We start from the raw sequence: 20,108 nt of genomic DNA, 5'->3' as shown, positions 1-20,108 counted from the left end.
AAGAATCTTTTGAATTTGCATCCTTTGGGAGAAGTAAATGTGAACAGTACTGTTCTGTGGAAAAAGCGGAGTTTGTCATGTAGGGTGAGGTGTTTCAGGAGGTAGGTAGGTGTGGTGCCGAAAAGGGTCTTGAAGCAGAGGCAGCCGGATTTGAAGATTATTCTGGCCTTGATAGGTAGCCAATGAAGTTTCTTGTAGTATGGGGAGATATGGTTGGATTTTTTTCAAGTCGAAGATTAGTCTCAAGTTTTTTTATGTTTTTTGTGAGATCCTAGGTAGATTGTTGCAGTAGTCCAGTGAGTGTAGGACCAGAGATTGGACCAAAAGTATGATGTGAAATTGAAGTATGGTTTTAGCGTGCGTAGTTTCCATAGTAAGTGGAAGCATTTTTTAAATTAGGATGTTGGTGTGGGCATTGAATGTCACTTGCTGATCTAGGGTGACTTCTAGGATTTTTATGGTAGGGTTAATTGGGAAGTTTCTTCCATTTAGGTTGATAATTGATTTGGTTGGCTTGTTGGTTGGGGAGGCCATAAATATCTTGGACTTTTCTTGGTTTAGCTTTAGTTTGGAGTTTTTTGACCATTGTTCTACTTGGTTGATAGATGAGATGAAGTGTCTGGTTTTGGATGACAGTGTAGAGATGGGAGACGATGATTGTGATGTCATCTGCTTAGATATATGATTCAAGGTTCAGATTGGATAGTTCCAGGCCTAGGGAGGACATGTATAGGTTAAATAAGGTGGGGGATAAAGGGGAGCTTTGGGGGACACCACAGGGGTTGGTCCAGGCCTGGGAGTAGGTTTGCTCGCTGATGACTTGATAGGATCGGTTTTTTAGGAAGCCTTTAAATCAGTTGAGTACATGGCCCGAGATACCTATGGCGTCTAGACAGCTTAGTAGGATGTCGTCCACCAGGTTGAAGGCGCTGCTAAGGTCAATTGGAATATTAGTGCATTTTTCCCTGAGCTGAGTAGTTGTGCGATGTGATCTATGATGGAGGCTAAGGCTGTTTCGGTGCTGTGGTGTGAGCGGAATCCTGACTGGTATTCTTGAAGGATTGAAAATTTATCTAGGTAGTTGGAGGGCATCGTTAATCAGACATTCCATCAGTTTGGTGAAGAAGGGGATGTTGGCTACTGGTCTATAGTTGAATGTTGTAGATATGGGATATTTGCGGTTCTTTACAATGAATGAGATGAGGATGTGGCCAAAATAGGTTGGGAATTTGCCATTTGCCATTAGATGAGTCATTCTGCAATCCATCTTGCGAGTTCAGATTGTTAATACTAGTGTTTAGGACTACTAGACACATCTACAAGAAATTAGATTATTCCTTCGATAATCTTCTTTTTCTGATATCCTACTTAATTGCCCCACAAAAGCTGCTGAAATAGCAGCTCTAAGATACATATATTTCCAGGTACATTAGATAGTGTGAGCCTGCCAGGACAGATAGGGAAAAAATGCTTGAGTACCTGAATGTAAACCACTTAGATTATAAGTGATATATATAAATGCTTAAATAAATAAATACAGTGAAATTTCCAAAGTAATCTCATTTTGTACAAAGCCCAACGTTGCGTTCATTATTTGAAAACTGCCCACCCTTAAAAGTGACTGTATTGGGAAGTGGTCTCAGAGGAGCAAAAAAATACATATAGAAGACATATTAAATACTACTTATATGCTTCATAAAATTCTACCTCCACAAAAGTACAGTAGATGTACTGTTAGTACTTGAGGTAGTTTACAAAGAGAAAATATGTATGCTCGAGAATTATTGGGAAAAAATGCGGGTAAAAAGAATGGTCAGTCTGTCTCCATGCCCATAGTTTGATAATTGCTTTGTAGGATGGTAACTTTTATAGCAGGATGCTATAAATATTTTCAAAAAAGTATACCTAGTTTATAAAGGTAACAGATACCTATGTATTTTTTTTTTTTATATAAACAGGTTCCCAGAACTATCCCCAGTAGCTACAGATACTCTATCCCCAGCAGCTCTGAGGCATGTATATGTATTTTAAATATTGTCTCTGCTCCACAACCAGGACATTTTTTTAAAAAAGCCCTTTCTAGTGCAGTTTGTCTAGTGGTCCTGAAATCTAGGGTTTTGGATTTTGAACTCACAAGTTGTTTGCTGCACAAAGTAAAAGCACACTATTCTTGTGCTGACCTTTCCATCTGGGTATGCAACCAAGACTTCCTTAGCGTTGTCAGCAGATGAACCCTGAGACTAGTGGGATAGCACACATCTACCAGCAGGTGGAGATAGAGAACTGATTCGCAGGTGTATATCTTGGATGGAGTCCCTCTCGCCAGTCAGTCTGCTCTATCTCCAGCAGGTTGGATGGTTGCTGTTCCAATAGTTCCTGGATCTCTGAGGACTCCTGTGTGGAAGGCTATTTCTCCTGCTGCTTAGGCTCAAGTTGAGTTTAGGAGTGTCGGCAGATTACCGTTCAGACTTTGGGGGAAACACCTGGGCCCTCCCAGGTCCCATCCCCACCCTCACCGCCCGTGGAGAAAGTTTCCTGGTCTGGAGGGCTTCTTTCCCATAAGAAACCCCCCCCCCCCCAAAACCCTGCTGTTTGGCTTGGACCAGGTTTGCCAGCACAGTGTTGTGGCTTTAGTGCTGGAGTGGGCCTTTCAGGACAGGAGCACGTGAGTACCGCTGTGTACTGTTTGCCAGGGGGGAGACATGGCAGCGGCGGCAGTGAAACGCTGCTCGTGTTGTGGGAAACGCTGCTCTATTTTGGGGCTTTGTTCGGTCGGCTACACGGGTGCAGCGGCTATTTCGGCACCAGAGGGTGCACCTCCTCCCCGCTCCAAAGGCACACTTGGGGAGAAGGCAGGACCAGCTTTGTCCGCTGCTTTAGTAGTGCGGCTGTGCACCTCAGCTGCGGCGGCAGGAGTAGTGCTGGCGCAAGGAGCAGCAGTCCCGGAAGGGCTTACGGCCTTAGGAAGTCTCTCGTTGGAGTTGGTGCTTCTGCTGCATAAAGTTTTTTCGCTGCAGAGGGCGAGCCCGGAGGGGGGGGGGTTCTCTGAAGGAAACCTAGCCCAGGGAGCAGTGTTACAGCTACAGTTTGGGCATAAAGGGGCCAAGAGGCGTAAGGTGCCCGAGGCTGAGGACTGCTTACCCGGAGATCCCTCTACCTCTGTTCGGTTCCGGAGAAGAGGCTGGGGTGCAGGACAGAGATGTAGAGGAGGTTGGAGGAACTGGTGGCGTTTATTTCAAAAGCTATGGACTGTCTGCACATTTCCCTGCTGGATACAGAGGGGGGGTGGCATTGCTCAATCCCCTTATAGTGGGCACTAGGTGGCTGCCTAAGACCTTTCCTGTGCATGAGGCCATGCAGGAGTTGATTTCTGAGCAATGGACTAAGCCAGAGTCAGGCCTCAAGGTGGCAAGGGCTATGCGTTTGTATCCTGTGGCTCTTGAGGAGTAGGATAGATTTAAACTTCCAAAGGTGGATGCCTTAGTGGAGGCAGTCACTAGGAAATCTACTCTACCGATCAAAAGAGGTATAACTCTGATGGACCCTCAGGATAGGAAGATTGAGTCTTTTTTAAGATCTTCATTTGATGTAGCAGCCCTGACTCTGCAGGCAGCTGTGGCACGGGCCTGTCTTCAATGGATCCAGCTGTTTACTGATGGGGTGGTGGAATCTGGTGAGGCTCTGCCCCCAGACTTTTCCGATGTGGAGTCAGGGCTGGCATATCTGGCTGATATGATATGATTAGGGCTTCAGCTAAGCAGATGGTTCTAGCAGTAGTATCTAGGCGGCACCTATGGCTGTGGCATTGGGCAGCGGATGCTGCCTCCATATTATGCCTGGTACGACTTCCCTTTAGGGGCAGATTATTGTTTGGAGAGGAACTGGAAAAATTGGTGAAGGAGTTTGCAGACTCTTAAGTCTCAGAGGTTGCCAGACGATAGGTCCAGAGAGGCACCTCAATCTCGCTCTTCTAGGCCGTGTTTTTGGGATATCAGGAGGGTATAGCCTGGGGAAATCAGGATATAGGGCCTCCTATTAGGCAGCATATAGTACCAGGTCCAGGGTTACGCAACAGCGACCTTCTCGCCCTGCCAAACCCTTGGCCTTGAGGGTAGATTCTCCTCAGTCCTCACGACCTACAGAATGACAGAGTTTTGGCTCCTTTCGCCAAGTGAATGAGAGGAAGGGGGGGGCCTCATTGATGGAGGAATGGGCCAAGATTACGTAGTGCCCAGAGGTCTTCTGGGTCATTTGGTTCCTCAGGAGATGGGGACTCAAGGTGGAATGTCCTTTCATTCCCTTATAGTGAGTTCCCCGGCTCCCCAGCAGGCGCAGGGAGCAGGCTTAGGAAGTAGGGTAGGCCCTCGGTCTTCCAGGGGCCCCACAGCGCCTGTTGAGGGGGTTACCTTTTGGCCGGTAAAGTGGCACGTGTTGCTTCATCAGGCTCACTTTGGCACAGCGGGGGTAGATATTTCGAGGTTGTCCGCAGCCCTCAGGTTAGACTCCTCAGGGGACATGGTCACCGGTCCCTCCGCTTCAGTTGAGGTGGACACCTGTCTGTCCCACAGGAGTGGGTTCAGGTGGATGCTCCCTTCCACTGTGGTCTTATGGCCTGGCTATTGAACAGTCAAGGCTACAGCGTAGAAGGTATTCCGAGCAGGTTATCTCTACTCTGCTGCAGGCAAAGAAGAGATCTACCTCTACAACTTATACTAGGATATGGCAGGTGTTTGAAGCTTGGTGCATTCAATTAGAGTTTCTGCCTTTTCAGGCTTCCCTGTCGCAGATTCTTTCCTTCCTGCAAGAAGGGGTTGCTAAAGGGTTGGCCTACAATTCCATTCGGGCAGACCGGATATGCAGTCGAGGGAGGTCTGCTGCCTGCCAGGAGCCAGAATACGGGACGTGACCGCCAGACTTGATAGACTTCTCAGCCCCCGGGACCACTTTCCCATGCTGCTCATCCACGTCGGAACTAATGACACTGCCAGGAATGTGCCGGAGGACATAGCTAGAGACTTCGGAGCTCTGGGAGAAAAGCTGAAGCAGACAGGATCACAGGTAGTATTCTCCTCTATTCTTCCTGTTAGGGGCAAGGGAAGGGACAGAGACGAACGCATCCTGAAGACAAACGAATGGCTACAACGATGGTGCCGAGAAATGAACTTCGGATTCCTACATCATGGAGAGGCACTACAGGGACTCCAGGGACCAGACGGACTTCACCTGACCAGCAGAGGTAAGAACGTCTTCGGACACCGTTTAGCCCGCCTACTTCGGAGGGCTTTAAACTAGGTAAGTCGGGGGAGGGTACCCACTTATATATCAGTGCAGTAAGAAACAATCCTGATGTGGTGAACCAAAACTGCGCTTCTAAGTCCGAGGTAAGTACCCTCACTGCTAAAGGTTCACTAGGAAACACTCTGAATCAGATAGGAATCTCTGTACAAAGGTGTAATAAACGCACAGAGTGGAGAGCTATGTATGTCAACGCACATAGTTTAGGGAATAAATTTCTAGAACTGGAAACAGAAATTGTGAATGCCAACCTAGATGTGGTGGCAATATCAGAAACATGGTTCACGGACTCCCATGGGTGGGATACAACTATACCAGGATACAACCTGCTTCGACAAGACAGGAAGGGTAAGCTAGGAGGAGGGGTAGCAATTTACATCAAAGAGAACATCAGGATAACCAGGATCACAGATGTTAAGTACACCGGGGAATCCATCTGGGTCAACCTAGCCAGAGGTGGAGAAAAGTGCTTGTACCTTGGTGTGGTATACAGACCTCCAAGACAAACAGAGGACAAGGATAATGAATTGATTGAAGACATTGAAAATATTACTCTACGGGGGGACACTGTTCTGCTAGGGGACTTCAACATGCCCGATGTAGACTGGAACACACTCTCAGCAACAACTTGTGGTAGCAGGAGGATTTTGACGTCCATGATGGGAGTACAGCTCAAACAAATGGTGCTAGAGCCCACTAGGGCCGAGGCCATCCTAGACCTCATACTTACAAACGGCGAGAGTGTCTCGGAGGTCTCAGTGGGAGAAACGCTAGCTACCAGTGACCACAACATGGTATGGTTCAACCTCAGGAAAGGTTTCCCTAAATCACAAACCAAAACGAGGGTACTCAATTTCCGGGGCACTGATTTCGCACGTATGGGAGATTTCGTCCAGCAGACGCTGCAGGATCAAAAGGCAACTGATAATGTGGAAGCCATGTGGTCAAACCTGAAATTGACCCTACACGAGGCAACTATCCGCTACATAAAATTGGTACATAAACAACAAAGAAACAAAAAACCCCGATGGTTCACTGAAGAGGTCTCGCACCTCGTCAAGGAGAAAAAAAGAGCATTTCTTTCATACAAACGTACGGGAACAAGTGAAGCTAACATTGAATATAAGGCCAGGTCTGCAGCAGTCAAAACAGCAGTCAGGGAGGCCAAGCTTGCGGTGGAAGAAACTCTAGCAAAGAACATTAAGAAAGGGGACAAATCCTTCTTCAGGTACATTAGCGACAGGAAAAAAAAACACAAATGGAATAACACGCCTCAAAACACCAGACGGGAATTACGCGGAAACAGATTCCGATAAAGCCAAACTACTAAATGAATACTTCTGCTCGGTTTTTACCTGCGAGGCACCAGGGCAAGGGCCAAATCTGGAAGCAATGTCAAGCACGGAAGACCGATTTCAGAATTTTGAGTTCACACCAGCTGATGTCTACAGCGAATTGTCAAGACTCCAGGTGAGCAAAGCTATGGGTCCAGACGAATTGCACCCAAGAGTGCTCAAAGAGCTGTGCGAGGTCCTGGTGGAACCATTAGCCATGCTCTTCAATCTCTCCCTAAAGAAGGGGAGGGTCCCCCAGGATTGGAAAACAGCGAATGTTGTTCCTCTGCATAAAAAGGGTTGCAGGGCAGAGGCTGCGAATTACCGACCAGTGAGTCTCACATCGATAGTATGTAAAATCATGGAAACACTAATTAAACGTAAGTTGGACACGATCTTGGATGAGGGAAATCTTAGGGATCCTAATCAACATGGATTCACTAAGGGTAGGTCGTGTCAATCCAACCTCATCAGCTTCTTTGATTGGGTAACAGAAAAGTTGGACTCAGGAGAGTCTCTGGACATAGTATACTTGGATTTCAGCAAAGCTTTTGACAGCGTCCCACACCGCAGGCTACTAAATAAGATGAAATCAATGGGGTTGGGCGAGACGATAACTGCATGGGTCAATGATTGGCTGAGTGGTAGACTTCAGAGGGTGATGGTCAATGGTACCCTTTCTGAAACATCAGAGGTGACCAGCGGAGTGCCGCAGGGCTCGGTCCTGGGTCCTCTCCTTTTTAACATATTCATAAGGGACTTGACACGAGGGCTACAGGGTAAAGCAACGTTATTCGCCGACGATGCAAAACTGTGCAACATAGTAAGTGAAAGCTTTTTACAGGATAGTATGACACAGGACCTTCGTACATTGGAAAACTGGTCCTCGACATGGCAGCTAGGCTTCAATGCTATGAAATGTAAGGTCATGCACCTCGGTAGCAGAAATCCGTGCAGAACTTACACCCTAAATGGAGAAACATTAGCCACGACCTCAGCAGAACGAGATTTGGGAGTAATCATCAGTGCAGACATGAAGGCTGCCAAGCAGGTAGAGAAGGCCACATCCAAGGCAAGGCAAATGATGGGATGTATCAAAAGAAGTTTCGTCAGTCGGAAACCAGAAGTCATAATGCCGCTGTACAGGACCATGGTGAGACCTCATCTGGAGTACTGTGTGCAGTTCTGGAGGCCACATTACCGTAAAGACGTGATTAGAATCGAATCGGTTCAGCGGATGGCCACTAGGATGATCTTGGGGTTCAAGGGTCTCTCATACGAAGAGAGACTGAGCAGACTGCGGCTCTACACTCTAGAGGAACGCAGGGAGAGAGGGGACATGATTGAGACATTTAAATACATCACAGGACGGGTCGAGGTGGAAGATGTCTTCCTCTTGCCCAGGGGACCCTCGACCACAAGAGGGCATCCGCTTAAACTCAGAGGAGGAAAGTTTAATAGTGACACCAGGAAGTATTTTTTCACGGAAAGGGTGGTGGATCACTGGAATAAGCTTCCGGTGCAGGTGGTCGAGGCCACCGGCGTGCTTGACTTTAAAAGTAAATGGGACATGTACGTGGGATCCCTACATAGCACGAATCACTAGCATCTAGACTTATCGGGGTGGGTCAGTAGAGTGGGCAGACTTGATGGGCTATAGCCCTTTTCTGCCGTCATCTTTCTATGTTTCTATGTTTCTATGTTTCTAGGTAGCAGTTATTGCCTGTTAGAGGGAAGGTGTCCAGTTTGTCCATAGGGTCTCACCCTGATATAGTACAGTTCTTAAGGGGGTTAACGGCATTAGGCTGCCTTTGCAGAAGCCATGTCCGTATTGGAGTCTGAAGGTGGTCCTTAGAGGTTTACAAGGGGCGCCTTTCGAGCTTTTGGACAACGTGACACTCAAGGATGTTACCTTAAAGGGGATTTTTCTGGTGGCCCTGGCTTTGGCCAGGCAGGTATTTGAGTTTCAGACATTGTCCTGCAGGGATCCGTTCTTACGTTTTTCTGAGGCTGGAGTTTAGATTCGAACTGTACCTTCCTTTCTTCCAAAAGTGGTGTCTCCTTTTCATATCAATCAGGTCCTCTTTCTACCGTCTTTTAGGGAAGAAGATTGGGGGGTCAAGGTTTCCTGCTTTGTATTTGCTTGATGCAAGGAGAATGCTCTTGCACTATCTTCAAGTTCCTAATGATTTTCAGCATTTGGATCACCTCTTTGTGCTCTTTTCATTTCCTAGAAAGGGTTTTGGCGGCTTCCAAGGCCTCGGAGGCTATTTTTTCCACTTATTTGTTGGTGGGTAAGTGGATGCTGGAAGCTCTACATGCTCATTCGATGAGAGCAATGGCTGTCTTGGGTGGAGTCCAGGGGGTTTTCACTGGAAGAGATTTGTAGGGCAGCCACTTGGTCGTCTTCCAACACGTTTTCTAGGCATTACCACGTGGATGCGTCGGGTGCTTCAGTGGTTGCGGAGGGGGCATGTTTGCCCCACCTGAGTTGAGGTTGCTTTGCTACATCCCACTAGTCTCTGGATTTATCTGCTGATGACGCTAAGGAAGGAAAAATTATGTCCTGCCTGTTAATTTTCTTTCCTTTAGACGCAGCAACTGAATCCAGAACCCCACCCGATCAGTTTTGTTCATGTATTTTTCTCACAGGTGCTGTCTCATGTTTGGGGCCAGGATTTATTTTGCTTATGGGAAAGAAGTTTGCTAGGTTTCAACTGCATTGTCCGGATGCTTGGACACTAAGCGATACTGACTGGCAAGAGGGACTCCATCTAAGATATACACCTGCAAATCAGTTCTCTATCTCCACCTGCTGGTAGATGTGTGCTATCCCACTAGTCTCTGGATTCATCTGCTACGTCTAAAGAAAATTAACAGGTAGGACATAATTTTCCATTTTTAAAAAAAGCCTTTTCTAGTGCAGTGTGTCTAATGGCCCTGAAAGCTAGGGTTTTGCATTTTGTACTCAAGTTGTTTGCAGAATGCTGTCAATCATCTTTTTGTACTCTGCCTTCTTCCCAGGGAGCTGCTCCTGTTTTTGTTGGTTTTTTTTTTTTTTTCTCCCTGCAAGCAAGTTACTTGGAAGTGTTTCTGCTCTGCTCTGTGGTTTTATTATTATTATTTTTTTTTTTGGGGGGGGTTCTAAGTGTTTGATCATAGGCTCGGTGCCCAGAGTTTTCCACTTAGAACCTCTGCTGGGAGAAGATACAGATTCACACTGTTGAAATCTGTTTCTAGCAGGATCAGCCCTCTGGGACACCTAATTAGCCTGCTGCATCTATTTTTTGAGCTCGAGGGTCCATCCCCTTTGCAGTTGCTTGCATCCCTGATTTATCAGGAGATTGAGTGCAGACGGTTTGGCTCCTTTCTGGCTTGGCCAGGATTAATAGTGGGCTGGCTGAGTGGTCCTCTCCCCCTTTGCGGCGCGAGGTTTTTCAGGGGTTGAGGCTCAGTCTGACTGGCAGTCCGAAAACCAAGTTTATCCAGCAAACCTGTGAGGCAGTGTCTTCTCCATTTATCCCAGCTGCATTCCTGAACTGAAGTAAGCAGGCACATGGCATAAGAACATAAGAATTGCCACTGCGGGGTCAGACCAGTGGTCCATCGTGCCCAGCAGTCCGCTCACGTGGCGGCCCCTAGGTCAAAGACCAATGCTCTAAATGAGTCCAGCCTTTCCGGTTCAGCAGGCACAGTGAGTAAGGCTATATAGCCTTTGGGGAAAATGGTTCTTACCTCAATCTTCTTTCTTGAAGATGTGTCTAGTGGTCCTGATGTCTAGTGGCCTGAAGTCCTAACCTATCAGTGAGCTTCAGCTGCCTTCTACGGCACGATCAGTCCAAAATTCTCTTATCTCTTGGATGAAAGAAAAAAAAAATATTAAAGGGAAAACAGTAAAAAAAAAAAAAAAAAAAAGGTCTGCTTTCAATCTCTGCTTGATAGCAGGACATGCAAGTAGCACACAGTTTTTGTACCTGTTCTGATCAGTTACTTGAATGTTATAATGTTAATGAAATGTTTGTTACAGAGCAGAACTGAATTGTAGTGTTGGCAGTTTTTCCCCATTTCCCTTCTTTCAGTTATGTCTATCATTACAGTGCTACTTGATTGCTGTTGTAAAAACTGAGGGGGCAGGTGCAGCTCCCTGGGAAGGAGGCAGAGTCCAAAAGATGATTGACAGCATTCCTCAAGCACCTTGCAAGTTCAGATGCAAAACCCTAGCATTCAGCACAACTAGACACATCTACAAGAAAGAAGATTATCAAGATAACCTAATTTTCTTTCCAATGTAAAACAAATTGTACATATTGAAGCTTCACAAAATTACCCCCTCTGAGGGTAATTCTAGAACAGGGGTTGGCAACTCTGGTCCTTGAGGACCGGAATCCTGTTGGGTTTTCAGGATTTCCCCAATGAATATGCATGAGATCTTTTTGCATTCAATGCTTTCAATGCATATTCTTTGGGGAAATCCTGTAAACCCAACTGGATTCCGGCACCCTCCAGGGATTCAAGACAAAGTTAGACAAGTTCCTGCTGAACAACGTTGGTGCAAGGATTTTTAAGTGTATCGGAGTGCAAACGGGAACGGTCAGAGTGGCTTCAGGCAGCGGCGTGCATTTGTCTTGCACACAAATGTCGGAGTGTGATTCTAGGCACACCAATGTCCGCATTCTTTTCACAGGTCACCACTGGCAGCAGTGCACTTGGAGAACTCGCACTCAGCTTAGAGGGAACAGTGCTCTGGAATTTGCTGGCAGAGAATGTGGTAAAAGCAGTTAGCTTAGCAGTGCTTAAAAAAGGGCTTGGATGAGTTCATACAAACAAAGTCCATAAACCATTAAGATGGATGTGGAAAAATTCGCTGCTTATTCCTGGGATAAGCAGCATAAAATCTGTTTTTCTCTTTTGGGATTTTGTCATAGTTGTGACCTGGATTGACCACTATTGGAAACATGATATTGGGCTTGATGGACCTTCGATTTATGCCAGTATGACACATGTTGCTACATGCTTAGTTGTATGCTCCACCTAGACTTCACCCATATGAATGCCCACCTGCAAAGTATACACGTACTTACAGATTAGTGTGTAGCCAGATTGTAATTTACATGCACAATTGTTCAAATGCCATGCTGAACTGACTGAAATACTGGTGTTTGCATGTGTACTTACAACCTGACTGTAGGTGACTGTATAGAATTTCCTCCTTTGTGTCTAAATTTTATATTTGTTTTCTTTTATATTTTAAGAACATATCAAGCCAAAGTTCGGCAAGGATCCTTAGCATGTTTTCTTTCTACCATAAAATCAATAGAGAAAAAAGTTCTCTATGGCTATTGGTCAGCATTTGTTCCTGACACACCAGGAATAGGAAGCCCTCAGTCTGTATCCTTGATGACCATTGCTTTAAAAGACCCCTCCCCAAAGGTAAGAGAATATTATTTCTACATCCAGAGTGACACTCATTCCCAAAATACTAAAATATCTGGGGTAGTAGTGGGGCAACTTGTAAAATCCATGGAACTGACACAAATAGAATTCTTTAGATCTTACACCAATAAAGGGACATGAGTAAGCTCTATGGAAAGGGACTATTTCATATGTGATAAAACATGAGATGAGGTTCTACATAAACGTGGAGGGCCATAATCAAAAACGTCTAAGTCTGATTTGGACGAAGGACGCTAGTCGCCCAGTCGGCAGTGGCAAAATGTCCATTTTCAAAGTATGTCTAAAATCATCCCTCTTTTTGTCTAGGCATTTGATCGTCCAGACCGCCACTATGTCTATTTTTATACCACATTCTCAACCAAAAATTTGTCCAAATCCCAAATGCCCAGAACAAGACCTTTTGGACGTAGGAGGGACTAGCATTGTGATGGACTGGACACCCAGACATGGCAACAGAGCAGAGAGGCACCTTACAAGGCAACTCTGAACTTTACAAATAGGGTGCCACATAAACATCTCATCAGAACTCCCTTATAGGTTATGATGAGCCCCACCAAACCAAGTATACTCACCTGTCTACATCCCCAATATCGCTTATAAGGTTTCCCTTACTGCCGATAGTGCTGGGGACTCCCTTACCGCTGCTACCGGCTTGCCTGCTTTAGCGGCTGGTTGGTTTAGGCCTCTCAGCCGCTGCAGGCCTCAGGCAGGTTTTTTTTTGTATTTTTTTTTTAGCAGTTTTTGTGCTGGTTTTGGCAGGAAGCTCCTTCTTTTCTATAGCTTCAGGTGACCTTCCTCCTTATTGGCGAGACAGGGGCAAGTTTCTGCTGGGTCTGCTTTGGCAGCGAGTCCCATTGGGCCGCTAGGGTTTTTTCCCCCTGATTTTGTTTTAACCTTGTGCAAGGCTTATCTTCAGCCCTGTGGGTCTCAATATTTTCTTCCTCCATGTCCACCCCTGTTCGGCTCCCCCTCAGCTCCGGTTTTATCCCTGTCACCCCCCCACTTTTGTCCAAGCAACCGAGAGTCTCTTGGATGTTTTGTATGCAGAGCAGTTTTCATTTGAGGAAAACTTGGACCCCTTGGTGGCCCTCCAAGATCCTCTCAGGGGGACTGATGCCGCTGGCGGAGGTTTTTCAGTTCTTTCAGCTGGTGAGGATGCGTCTGTGGTGCATATTTTTCAGTGGGAAGAGCTCCAGGAGCTAATTCTTCAGGTTTCCTCGGTGTTGCGCTTTGAGGAGGATGTAAAGGAGCTCCCGAATGTTGTGGATCCCCTGCTTCGGGGAATCTGCTTGGCCTCCCACTCTTTTCCTATGCATCAGGATATTCAGAATATTGAGCTTGCACAATGGAAGGCACCGGAAACGCTTTTTCATTTTGCTCAGTCTATGGGGATAGGGATACCTTGAAGTCTGTGGTGGTGACTCAGGCTTTGAGGGACTTTGAGGAGTGTAGGTTGGACTCTTCTTAAGCAGAGTTTTGATGTAACTGCCCTAGTGGTCCAAGCGGTGATGTGTGGCGGTCTGGTGGTTCTGGTGGGCTGTCTGGTGGGCTTGTTTCGGTGAGCCAAGCGTGTCCTTGAGGGGAGTCTGACAGGTTCTTAGTAGAACAGGAGGTAGCTAAGATGAGTGCTTCTTATCTCTCGGATGCCTTGTATGATCTGTTGTGGGCTTTGGCTAAGTCCATGGCTCTCACGATGGCTGCAAGTCATACCCTGTGGCTCTGGGCTTTGTCGGCGGATGCAGCATCTAAGGCTAAGCTTACAAAATTTCCTTTTTGGGGGTCTTTCTTTGGTGAGGATTTGGACAAGTTAGTTCAGAGCTTAACAGACTCTAAGGTGCCCAATCTTCCTGAAGACTGTGCTCGCCTGCTTACATGGGGTGGCGTTGCTCAGGGGAGTTGCATGATTTTTGCAGATACCGCCCTAGTCGAGGGGTGGCTTCTTTTCCTTCTGGGTCTCCCCGGGGCCATTTCTTTTAGCGCATGCAGTCCTTTCGGGGGTGCCCGGGGGGGGGGGTGATTGCTCCACCGCCTGCCCTGCCCAATGACTCCTTGCCAGCTGCTCCCCTGTTGCCTGTGGTAATCCGGTTGTGGGAGTTTTACCAGGAGTGGGCCAAGATCACAATGGATTAGTGGGTCCTAGAGGTGATTTGGGACGGTTATGCTCTGTAGTTTTCCCGGTCCTTGCCAGATCGCTTTCTTGCTTCTCCTTGTCAGGTGGAATGGAAGAAGCGGGCCTTTCGTCAGACGCTTCAAAGGTTGCTAGATCTCAAAGTGGTAATTCCAGTGCCGCCTCTGGAGTTATGCACCAGCTGGTATTCCATTTACTTCGTAGTGCCCAAGAAAGAGGGGTCTTTTTGGCCCATCTTGGATCTGAAGGGGTCAACAGGGCTCTCCGGGCTCTGTCTTTTTGCATGGAGACCCTGAGATCTGACATTCTGGCGGTTCAGCCAGGGGAATTCCTAACCTCTTTAGATCTGATGGAGGCCTACTTGCATGTTCCGATTCACGCCTCCCTTCAGCAGTTCCTTCGCTTTGCGATTTTGAGACAGCACTATCAGTTTTGTGCACTGTCTTTTGGTCTAGCCATGGCTCCGCAGACATTCACTCCACAGAGTTTTTTTGGTTTTCTCTGGATTTTCTTCTTTGGATATTTTGGGGTCAATTCCTTTTGTTTTTTCCGCAGACATTCACTAAGATTATGGTGGTCGTGGTGGCGGCCTTGCGCAAGGAGGGCTTTCTGGTTCACTCTTATCTGAATGATTGGTTGATCTGAGCAAAGTCCTTTCAGGAGAACTCCTGAGTTACTTCTGGAGTTCTTGCAGTCACTGGGATGGGTAGTCTACCTCTCCAAGAGCCGATTGGCTCAGTCTCAGCGCCTGGAGTACCTTGGGGTTCTCTTTGACACCCGCTTGGGGAAGGTCTTTCGCCAGAGGCCTGAGTGGACAAGTTGAAGTCGCAGATTTGCCTTCTGATGGCTTCCCAGTGTCCTCGGGCGCAGGATTTTCTCCAGGTCTTGACGTCAATGATGGCCTCCCTGGACATGATTCAGTGGGCCTGGGCTCACATATGGCTGCTTCAGCGGTGGTCGCCCGAGTTGCACAATATGGACTCTCCCATTCCTCTTCGGGGGTTGGTGGCTCCATTCTTCTAATCTGGTTCAGGGAGTGAGTCTGGATCAGCCCCAGTGGACAGTGCTTCTCATGGACGCCAGTCTCTTCAGTTGGGGAGCTCAGTGTATCGGTTGCTCTGCTCAGGGCAGCTGGTCTCAGGAGGAGGCATCTTGGTCGATCAGCGTTCCTGATGTTGCTGATGAGCAGGTTTGTTTGGGTTCTCTCGGACAATGCCACGGTGGTGGCTTACGTCAGTCGTCAGAGGGGGGAACAAGGAGTCATCTGGTGGTGCAGGATGCTGCTTTGCTCATGATGTGAGCAGAGACTCATCTTTGGGATATCTCGGCTTCCCACATAGCAGGAGTGGAGAATGTCCAGGAGGACTTCCTCAGTTGTAACAGTCATGTCATTCTCTATTTCTCAGTTGTCACGTGCTAGATCCCAGAGAGTGGTGTCTCAGTCCTGCAGCCTTCGTTGATTGTGCAGGCTTGGGGTCAGCTGGTCATGGATCTGATGGCCTAAGTGTCAATGCCAAAGCGCCCCGTTTCTTCAGTCGGTGCAGGGATCTTCAAGCCGAGGGGCTGGATGCTCTGGTACAACCTTGCCCAGAGGCGGGTCTCCTCTACGTGCTTTCTCCATGGACGAAGGGCAGAGTCCTTCTTGCTCAGCACCCCAGACGCGTGATCCTGGTGGCTCCAGACTGGCCCAGGCACCTGTGGTATGCGGATCTGGTTCGTCTTCTCGTGGCAGATCCTCTTCCGCTGCCCCTCTCACTTGACCTTCTGACTCAGGGCCCCATTCCAGTGTTCGATCTGGGTCCTTTTTGTCTTACGGCTTGGCTCTTGAGAGGGATCGCCTAGGTAAGAGAGGTTATTTAGATTGTGATCTCCACTCTCTTGGGGTCCTGGAGGCTTTCCACTTCTCAGGCTTATGTGCGTGTTTGGTGTATTTTTGAGGAGTGGTGTGCTGCGCGTGGAGTGGTTTCCTTTCACACCTCTTTGCCACACATCTTGGAGTTCTTGCAGGATGGCCTAGACAGAGGCCTGGCCTGGTCTTCTCTCCGGGTTCAGCTTGCAGCTTTGTCTGCGTTTCGCGGTTTACTGCAGGGTAAGCGTTTAACTTCTTATCCGGATGTGGTTCACTTTTTGAGGGCAGCTAAATTTTTTTGGTCTCCAGTGTGGCCTTCGGTTCTGGCCTGGGATCTCAATCTGGTCCTGTCCATGCTTGTGCGCTTTCCCTTTTGAGCCCATGGGTTCCTGCTTGTTGAAAGATTTTACTCAAGGCAGTTTTCCTGGTAGTTATTACTTTTGCGAGACACACTTCTGAGCTGCAGGCTTTTTCTTGTAGGCCTCCCTTCCTGGAGTTTTCTAAGGAGCAAGTTGTGCTGTAACCTGTTCCTTCCTTTCTGCTGAAGGTGATCTCACCTTTTCATGTCAACTAGTCTGTGGTCCTCCCAGTCTTGAGTAGCTGGAAGGGCTCTTTGAACAGAGGCAGTTGCACAAGTTGGATGTCCTTCGCTCTTATGTTCAGCGGACCTAGGAGTTCCGGAAGTCGGATCATCTTTTTGTCTTCTTAGTGGGCCCTCGTAAGGGGGACGGCGCTTCCAAGGCTACCATTGTGTGCTGGATCAAGGAGACTATCGCTTCCGCATATCTTTTTCAGAAGAAGCCTGTTCCGGTTTGTCGCAAGGCTCATTCCACTCAGGGTCAAGCATCTTCTTGGGCTGAGTCTTTTTTCTTGTGCCTCCAGTGGCTATCTGTAAAGCTGCGGTTTGGTCTTCTCTGCATTCTTTTGTTTGACACTACCGTGTTGATGTTCAGGCGTGTCGGGACGCAGTGTTCGATGAGCATATTCTGGGGGTACTGCTTTGGTAACTGGTCTGGAGAAATGATAAAGGAGAAATTAGGTTCTTACCTGCTAATTTTATTTCTTTTAGACTCTACAGACTGGTACAGTCCCCACCCTGTCTGTTCTTATGGGATTTACGTGAAGCGTGGTTGGTTTTTTTTCCTGCGGGTTTTAGTATTTTTCTAGGATCGGGGAGATCAAAAGAACAGCAGCTTTGGCTCAGCTGGCGAGCTGTGGGGACGTTTGAAGGGGATTTTCCAATAGTATTGCTATATTTTAGTAGTTACTCCTGTTTGGAGTATTGTTACTGTTATAATTTAGCAATTCTTAGTTCTGCTTGGCTATTTTGGAGGGAAGCACAGCTATTTATATTACAGCCAAGAGTTTTTGTCTATCTCCACCTTCTGGTCATGGTGATCTATTACCCATCAGTGAACTGTACCGGTCTAGAGAGTCTAAAAAGAAAATTAGCAGGTAAAAACCTAATTTCTCCTTTACCGTAGACTCCCTTTGTTTTTTTTTCCCTTTCTCTGACTGTACTAGTCTTTCTTTTTGCTTCCTATCCAGCCCCCACTTCCAATTCAGTACCTGCATTTAATCACCAGCTGGGGGCACTGTTCCACTAGTGCTGTGGCCTTTTCTTTTGGTGGGACCTAGCCTTTCATTTCCAGTACTTCAATGCAACATCTTTTTGCACCAACAGGGTCTTGGTCTCTTCACCAGTAGCAAGGCTATGCTATATCAACCAGCCGTTGTTGTGCACATGACCACATGGAGTTCATGACCTGCCTTTTATAAATATAGTGGGATATTAATGATGATGCAGATTTATTTTTATGGTATTGTATAAAAATGCAGAGATATGAAGATGTATAAGTCTGTCAGAAAATGTAATATAGAAAGTATGCAATAAACATACATATATATATTTTTTAAAAATTTTCTATACCGTTCTCCCAAGGGAGCTCAGAACGATTTTACATGAATTTATTGAGATACTCAAGCATTTTTCCCTGTCTGTCCCGGTGGGCTCACAATCTTATCTAATGTATCTATCTAATGTACCACATAATATCCATATATAATGTATATCATTTAGATGAAAAAAAAATGAAAGTGGATATCAAATTACCTACTTATGTGTTCCAATTTCAGACTCGGGCCTGTGCACTTCAAGTTCTCTCAGCCATCTTGGAAGGTTCAAAGCAATTCCTCTCTGTTGCTGAAGATGCCAGTGAGCACAAGCGGGCCTTCACGCCTTTTTCTGTGACCCTTGCTTCCAGTATCCGAGAGTTGCACAGATGCTTACTGCTGGCTTTGGTGGCAGAATCCTCCTCACAGACCCTTACACAGATAATTAAGGTATTTTGTCTCATGACAAGACTCTACTGATGTAGCAGGGCCTGTTGCATCAAATCTCTTCATCTTTTAATAAGGTTAATACATTGGTTGAGGTGGCATGAAAATAGTATATGAACGTGATGCCCTGAGCAGTGCAGGACTGCTACTGTTGTATTCCCAGTATTACTATTCATTGTATTATGCATGTCCCATTTCACTTGGCCTGGGACACAATTTTCATGTTGTCACACATTATGTTTGAAGATAGCAGTTGTAGAATTTTGCTTTTCCTCATTAGAGACATATTTTAATAATCAATAGAATTATTTTCTTTAAAGCAACATACTTTGCTCAAAGTATTGGACTTTTATATATGCACATTTTTAGGTTTTAGGTTGTAATATTTAAATATTATAATATTTATATATATATATATATATGTGGTTTTTGTTTCTATTTCAGTGTCTTGCAAATTTAGTTTCCAATGTCCCATATAATCGCTTGAAACCTGGACTACTTACAAGAGTCTGGAACCAGATAAAGCCATACATTCGCAACAAAGGTCTGCATTCAGCTCCATTTGTCATGCCTCACTTATTTCTTAACACTGAAACTGTAAATTAAGAACTTTGCCTTATACAAGTAGTTACATGATTTAAATAACTTCTCTTGCAAATAACCTTTATGGGTTTCAAGACAATACCAAGGCCATTTATCTAAGACAGATTTGTTTTTGAAACTACACAGTGGGTAAAAGTGGGTGGTGGTGGTGGTGGTTGTGTTTTTTGTTTTTTTTTTTTAAGGCCTTAAATTAGATTCTGCCCCCATAAATGCATCTCTCCTTAGAATGCTTGAATAGAAAGTTCAGGTCTTATCTTGTCAAAGTAGAAGTTATTCTGCAAAAGCAATAGGCTAGCACATAGAGCCACCACTGTAGAGCTTCACTCTCTGCAATATTGAAGACTCTAGCCTGGATTTCTTATAACAAGTTCTAGAGTGAACCTCTCCTGTCTATTGTCTGTGTTCTTGTTGAAACTAGGTAATTTTGTGTAAAAATATAAAGCAAGCAAACTTTTTTTTTTTTTTTTTTTAATTTTCTTTTGTGTTCACTAGATGTCAATGTTCGTGTTTCTAGCCTGACTTTACTAGGTGCCCTGGTATCTACTCAGCCACCTTTACAAGAGGTACAGCTGCTGTTGCAACATCCCAGCTCCTCAGGACTCGCAAACAGTGGAGCTGCCACCCCACATTGCTTGAATGACCCAGAATGGTGGAAAAAGGCACCATTCTCAGAACTTCAGGGAGAGGCTCTAAAGAGTTCAAAACGGACCTCTTGTGAGCCTTGTTGGCTAGTACGTCTGTGTTTTTCTATTGTGATTCAGCCTAGAGAAGATATTCCTTCTGATAGTGATGTGGGTTTCATGCCTGGCAGCATATATGAGCCATCTCCTGTCCGACTTGAGTCTTTACAGGTAGGAAAATACAGTAATGGGAGCTGATATCATGGAGAATGTTAGACCTTTTGGACCTAAGTGTCAAATACCTTTACTGTTAGCTTGTTTGTTTAATCTAGTAACTTTGTTACCTCTTATTATTTTGCTACCTTTTTTTCTGCTGGTGGGATTTTGTATATACAAGTTTCACTGAAAGGATTTCCTTCACACACCTTACTAGGCCCCAATGCTCAAAAGGTTTCCATGCCAGTAAGACTTGTGGATTATTACTA

General features: G+C 46.1%; 1 protein-coding gene across 4 annotated transcripts in view; it reads left to right on the top strand.

The window, feature by feature from the left end:
* The window catches only part of HEATR6 (HEAT repeat containing 6), a 124,859-nt gene that overhangs the window by 56,182 nt on the left and 48,569 nt on the right, over positions 1 to 20,108 (top strand). For all 4 annotated transcript variants that reach the window (XM_033922468.1, XM_033922466.1, XM_033922464.1 and 1 more), the window contains 4 exons: positions 11,882 to 12,059; positions 18,197 to 18,403; positions 18,845 to 18,944; positions 19,496 to 19,854. In XM_033922468.1, coding sequence (XP_033778359.1) covers positions 11,882 to 12,059; positions 18,197 to 18,403; positions 18,845 to 18,944; positions 19,496 to 19,854 — 844 coding nt within the window. The remainder of the gene's footprint in view (positions 1 to 11,881; positions 12,060 to 18,196; positions 18,404 to 18,844; positions 18,945 to 19,495; positions 19,855 to 20,108) is intronic.

This window comes from Geotrypetes seraphini, chromosome 15 (genome assembly GCF_902459505.1).
Source record: "Geotrypetes seraphini chromosome 15, aGeoSer1.1, whole genome shotgun sequence".
In the NCBI taxonomy this organism is placed as follows: Eukaryota; Metazoa; Chordata; class Amphibia; order Gymnophiona; family Dermophiidae; genus Geotrypetes; species Geotrypetes seraphini.
Note: the sequence above shows the minus strand (reverse complement) of the source record. Positions and strands in the feature narration are given on the sequence as shown.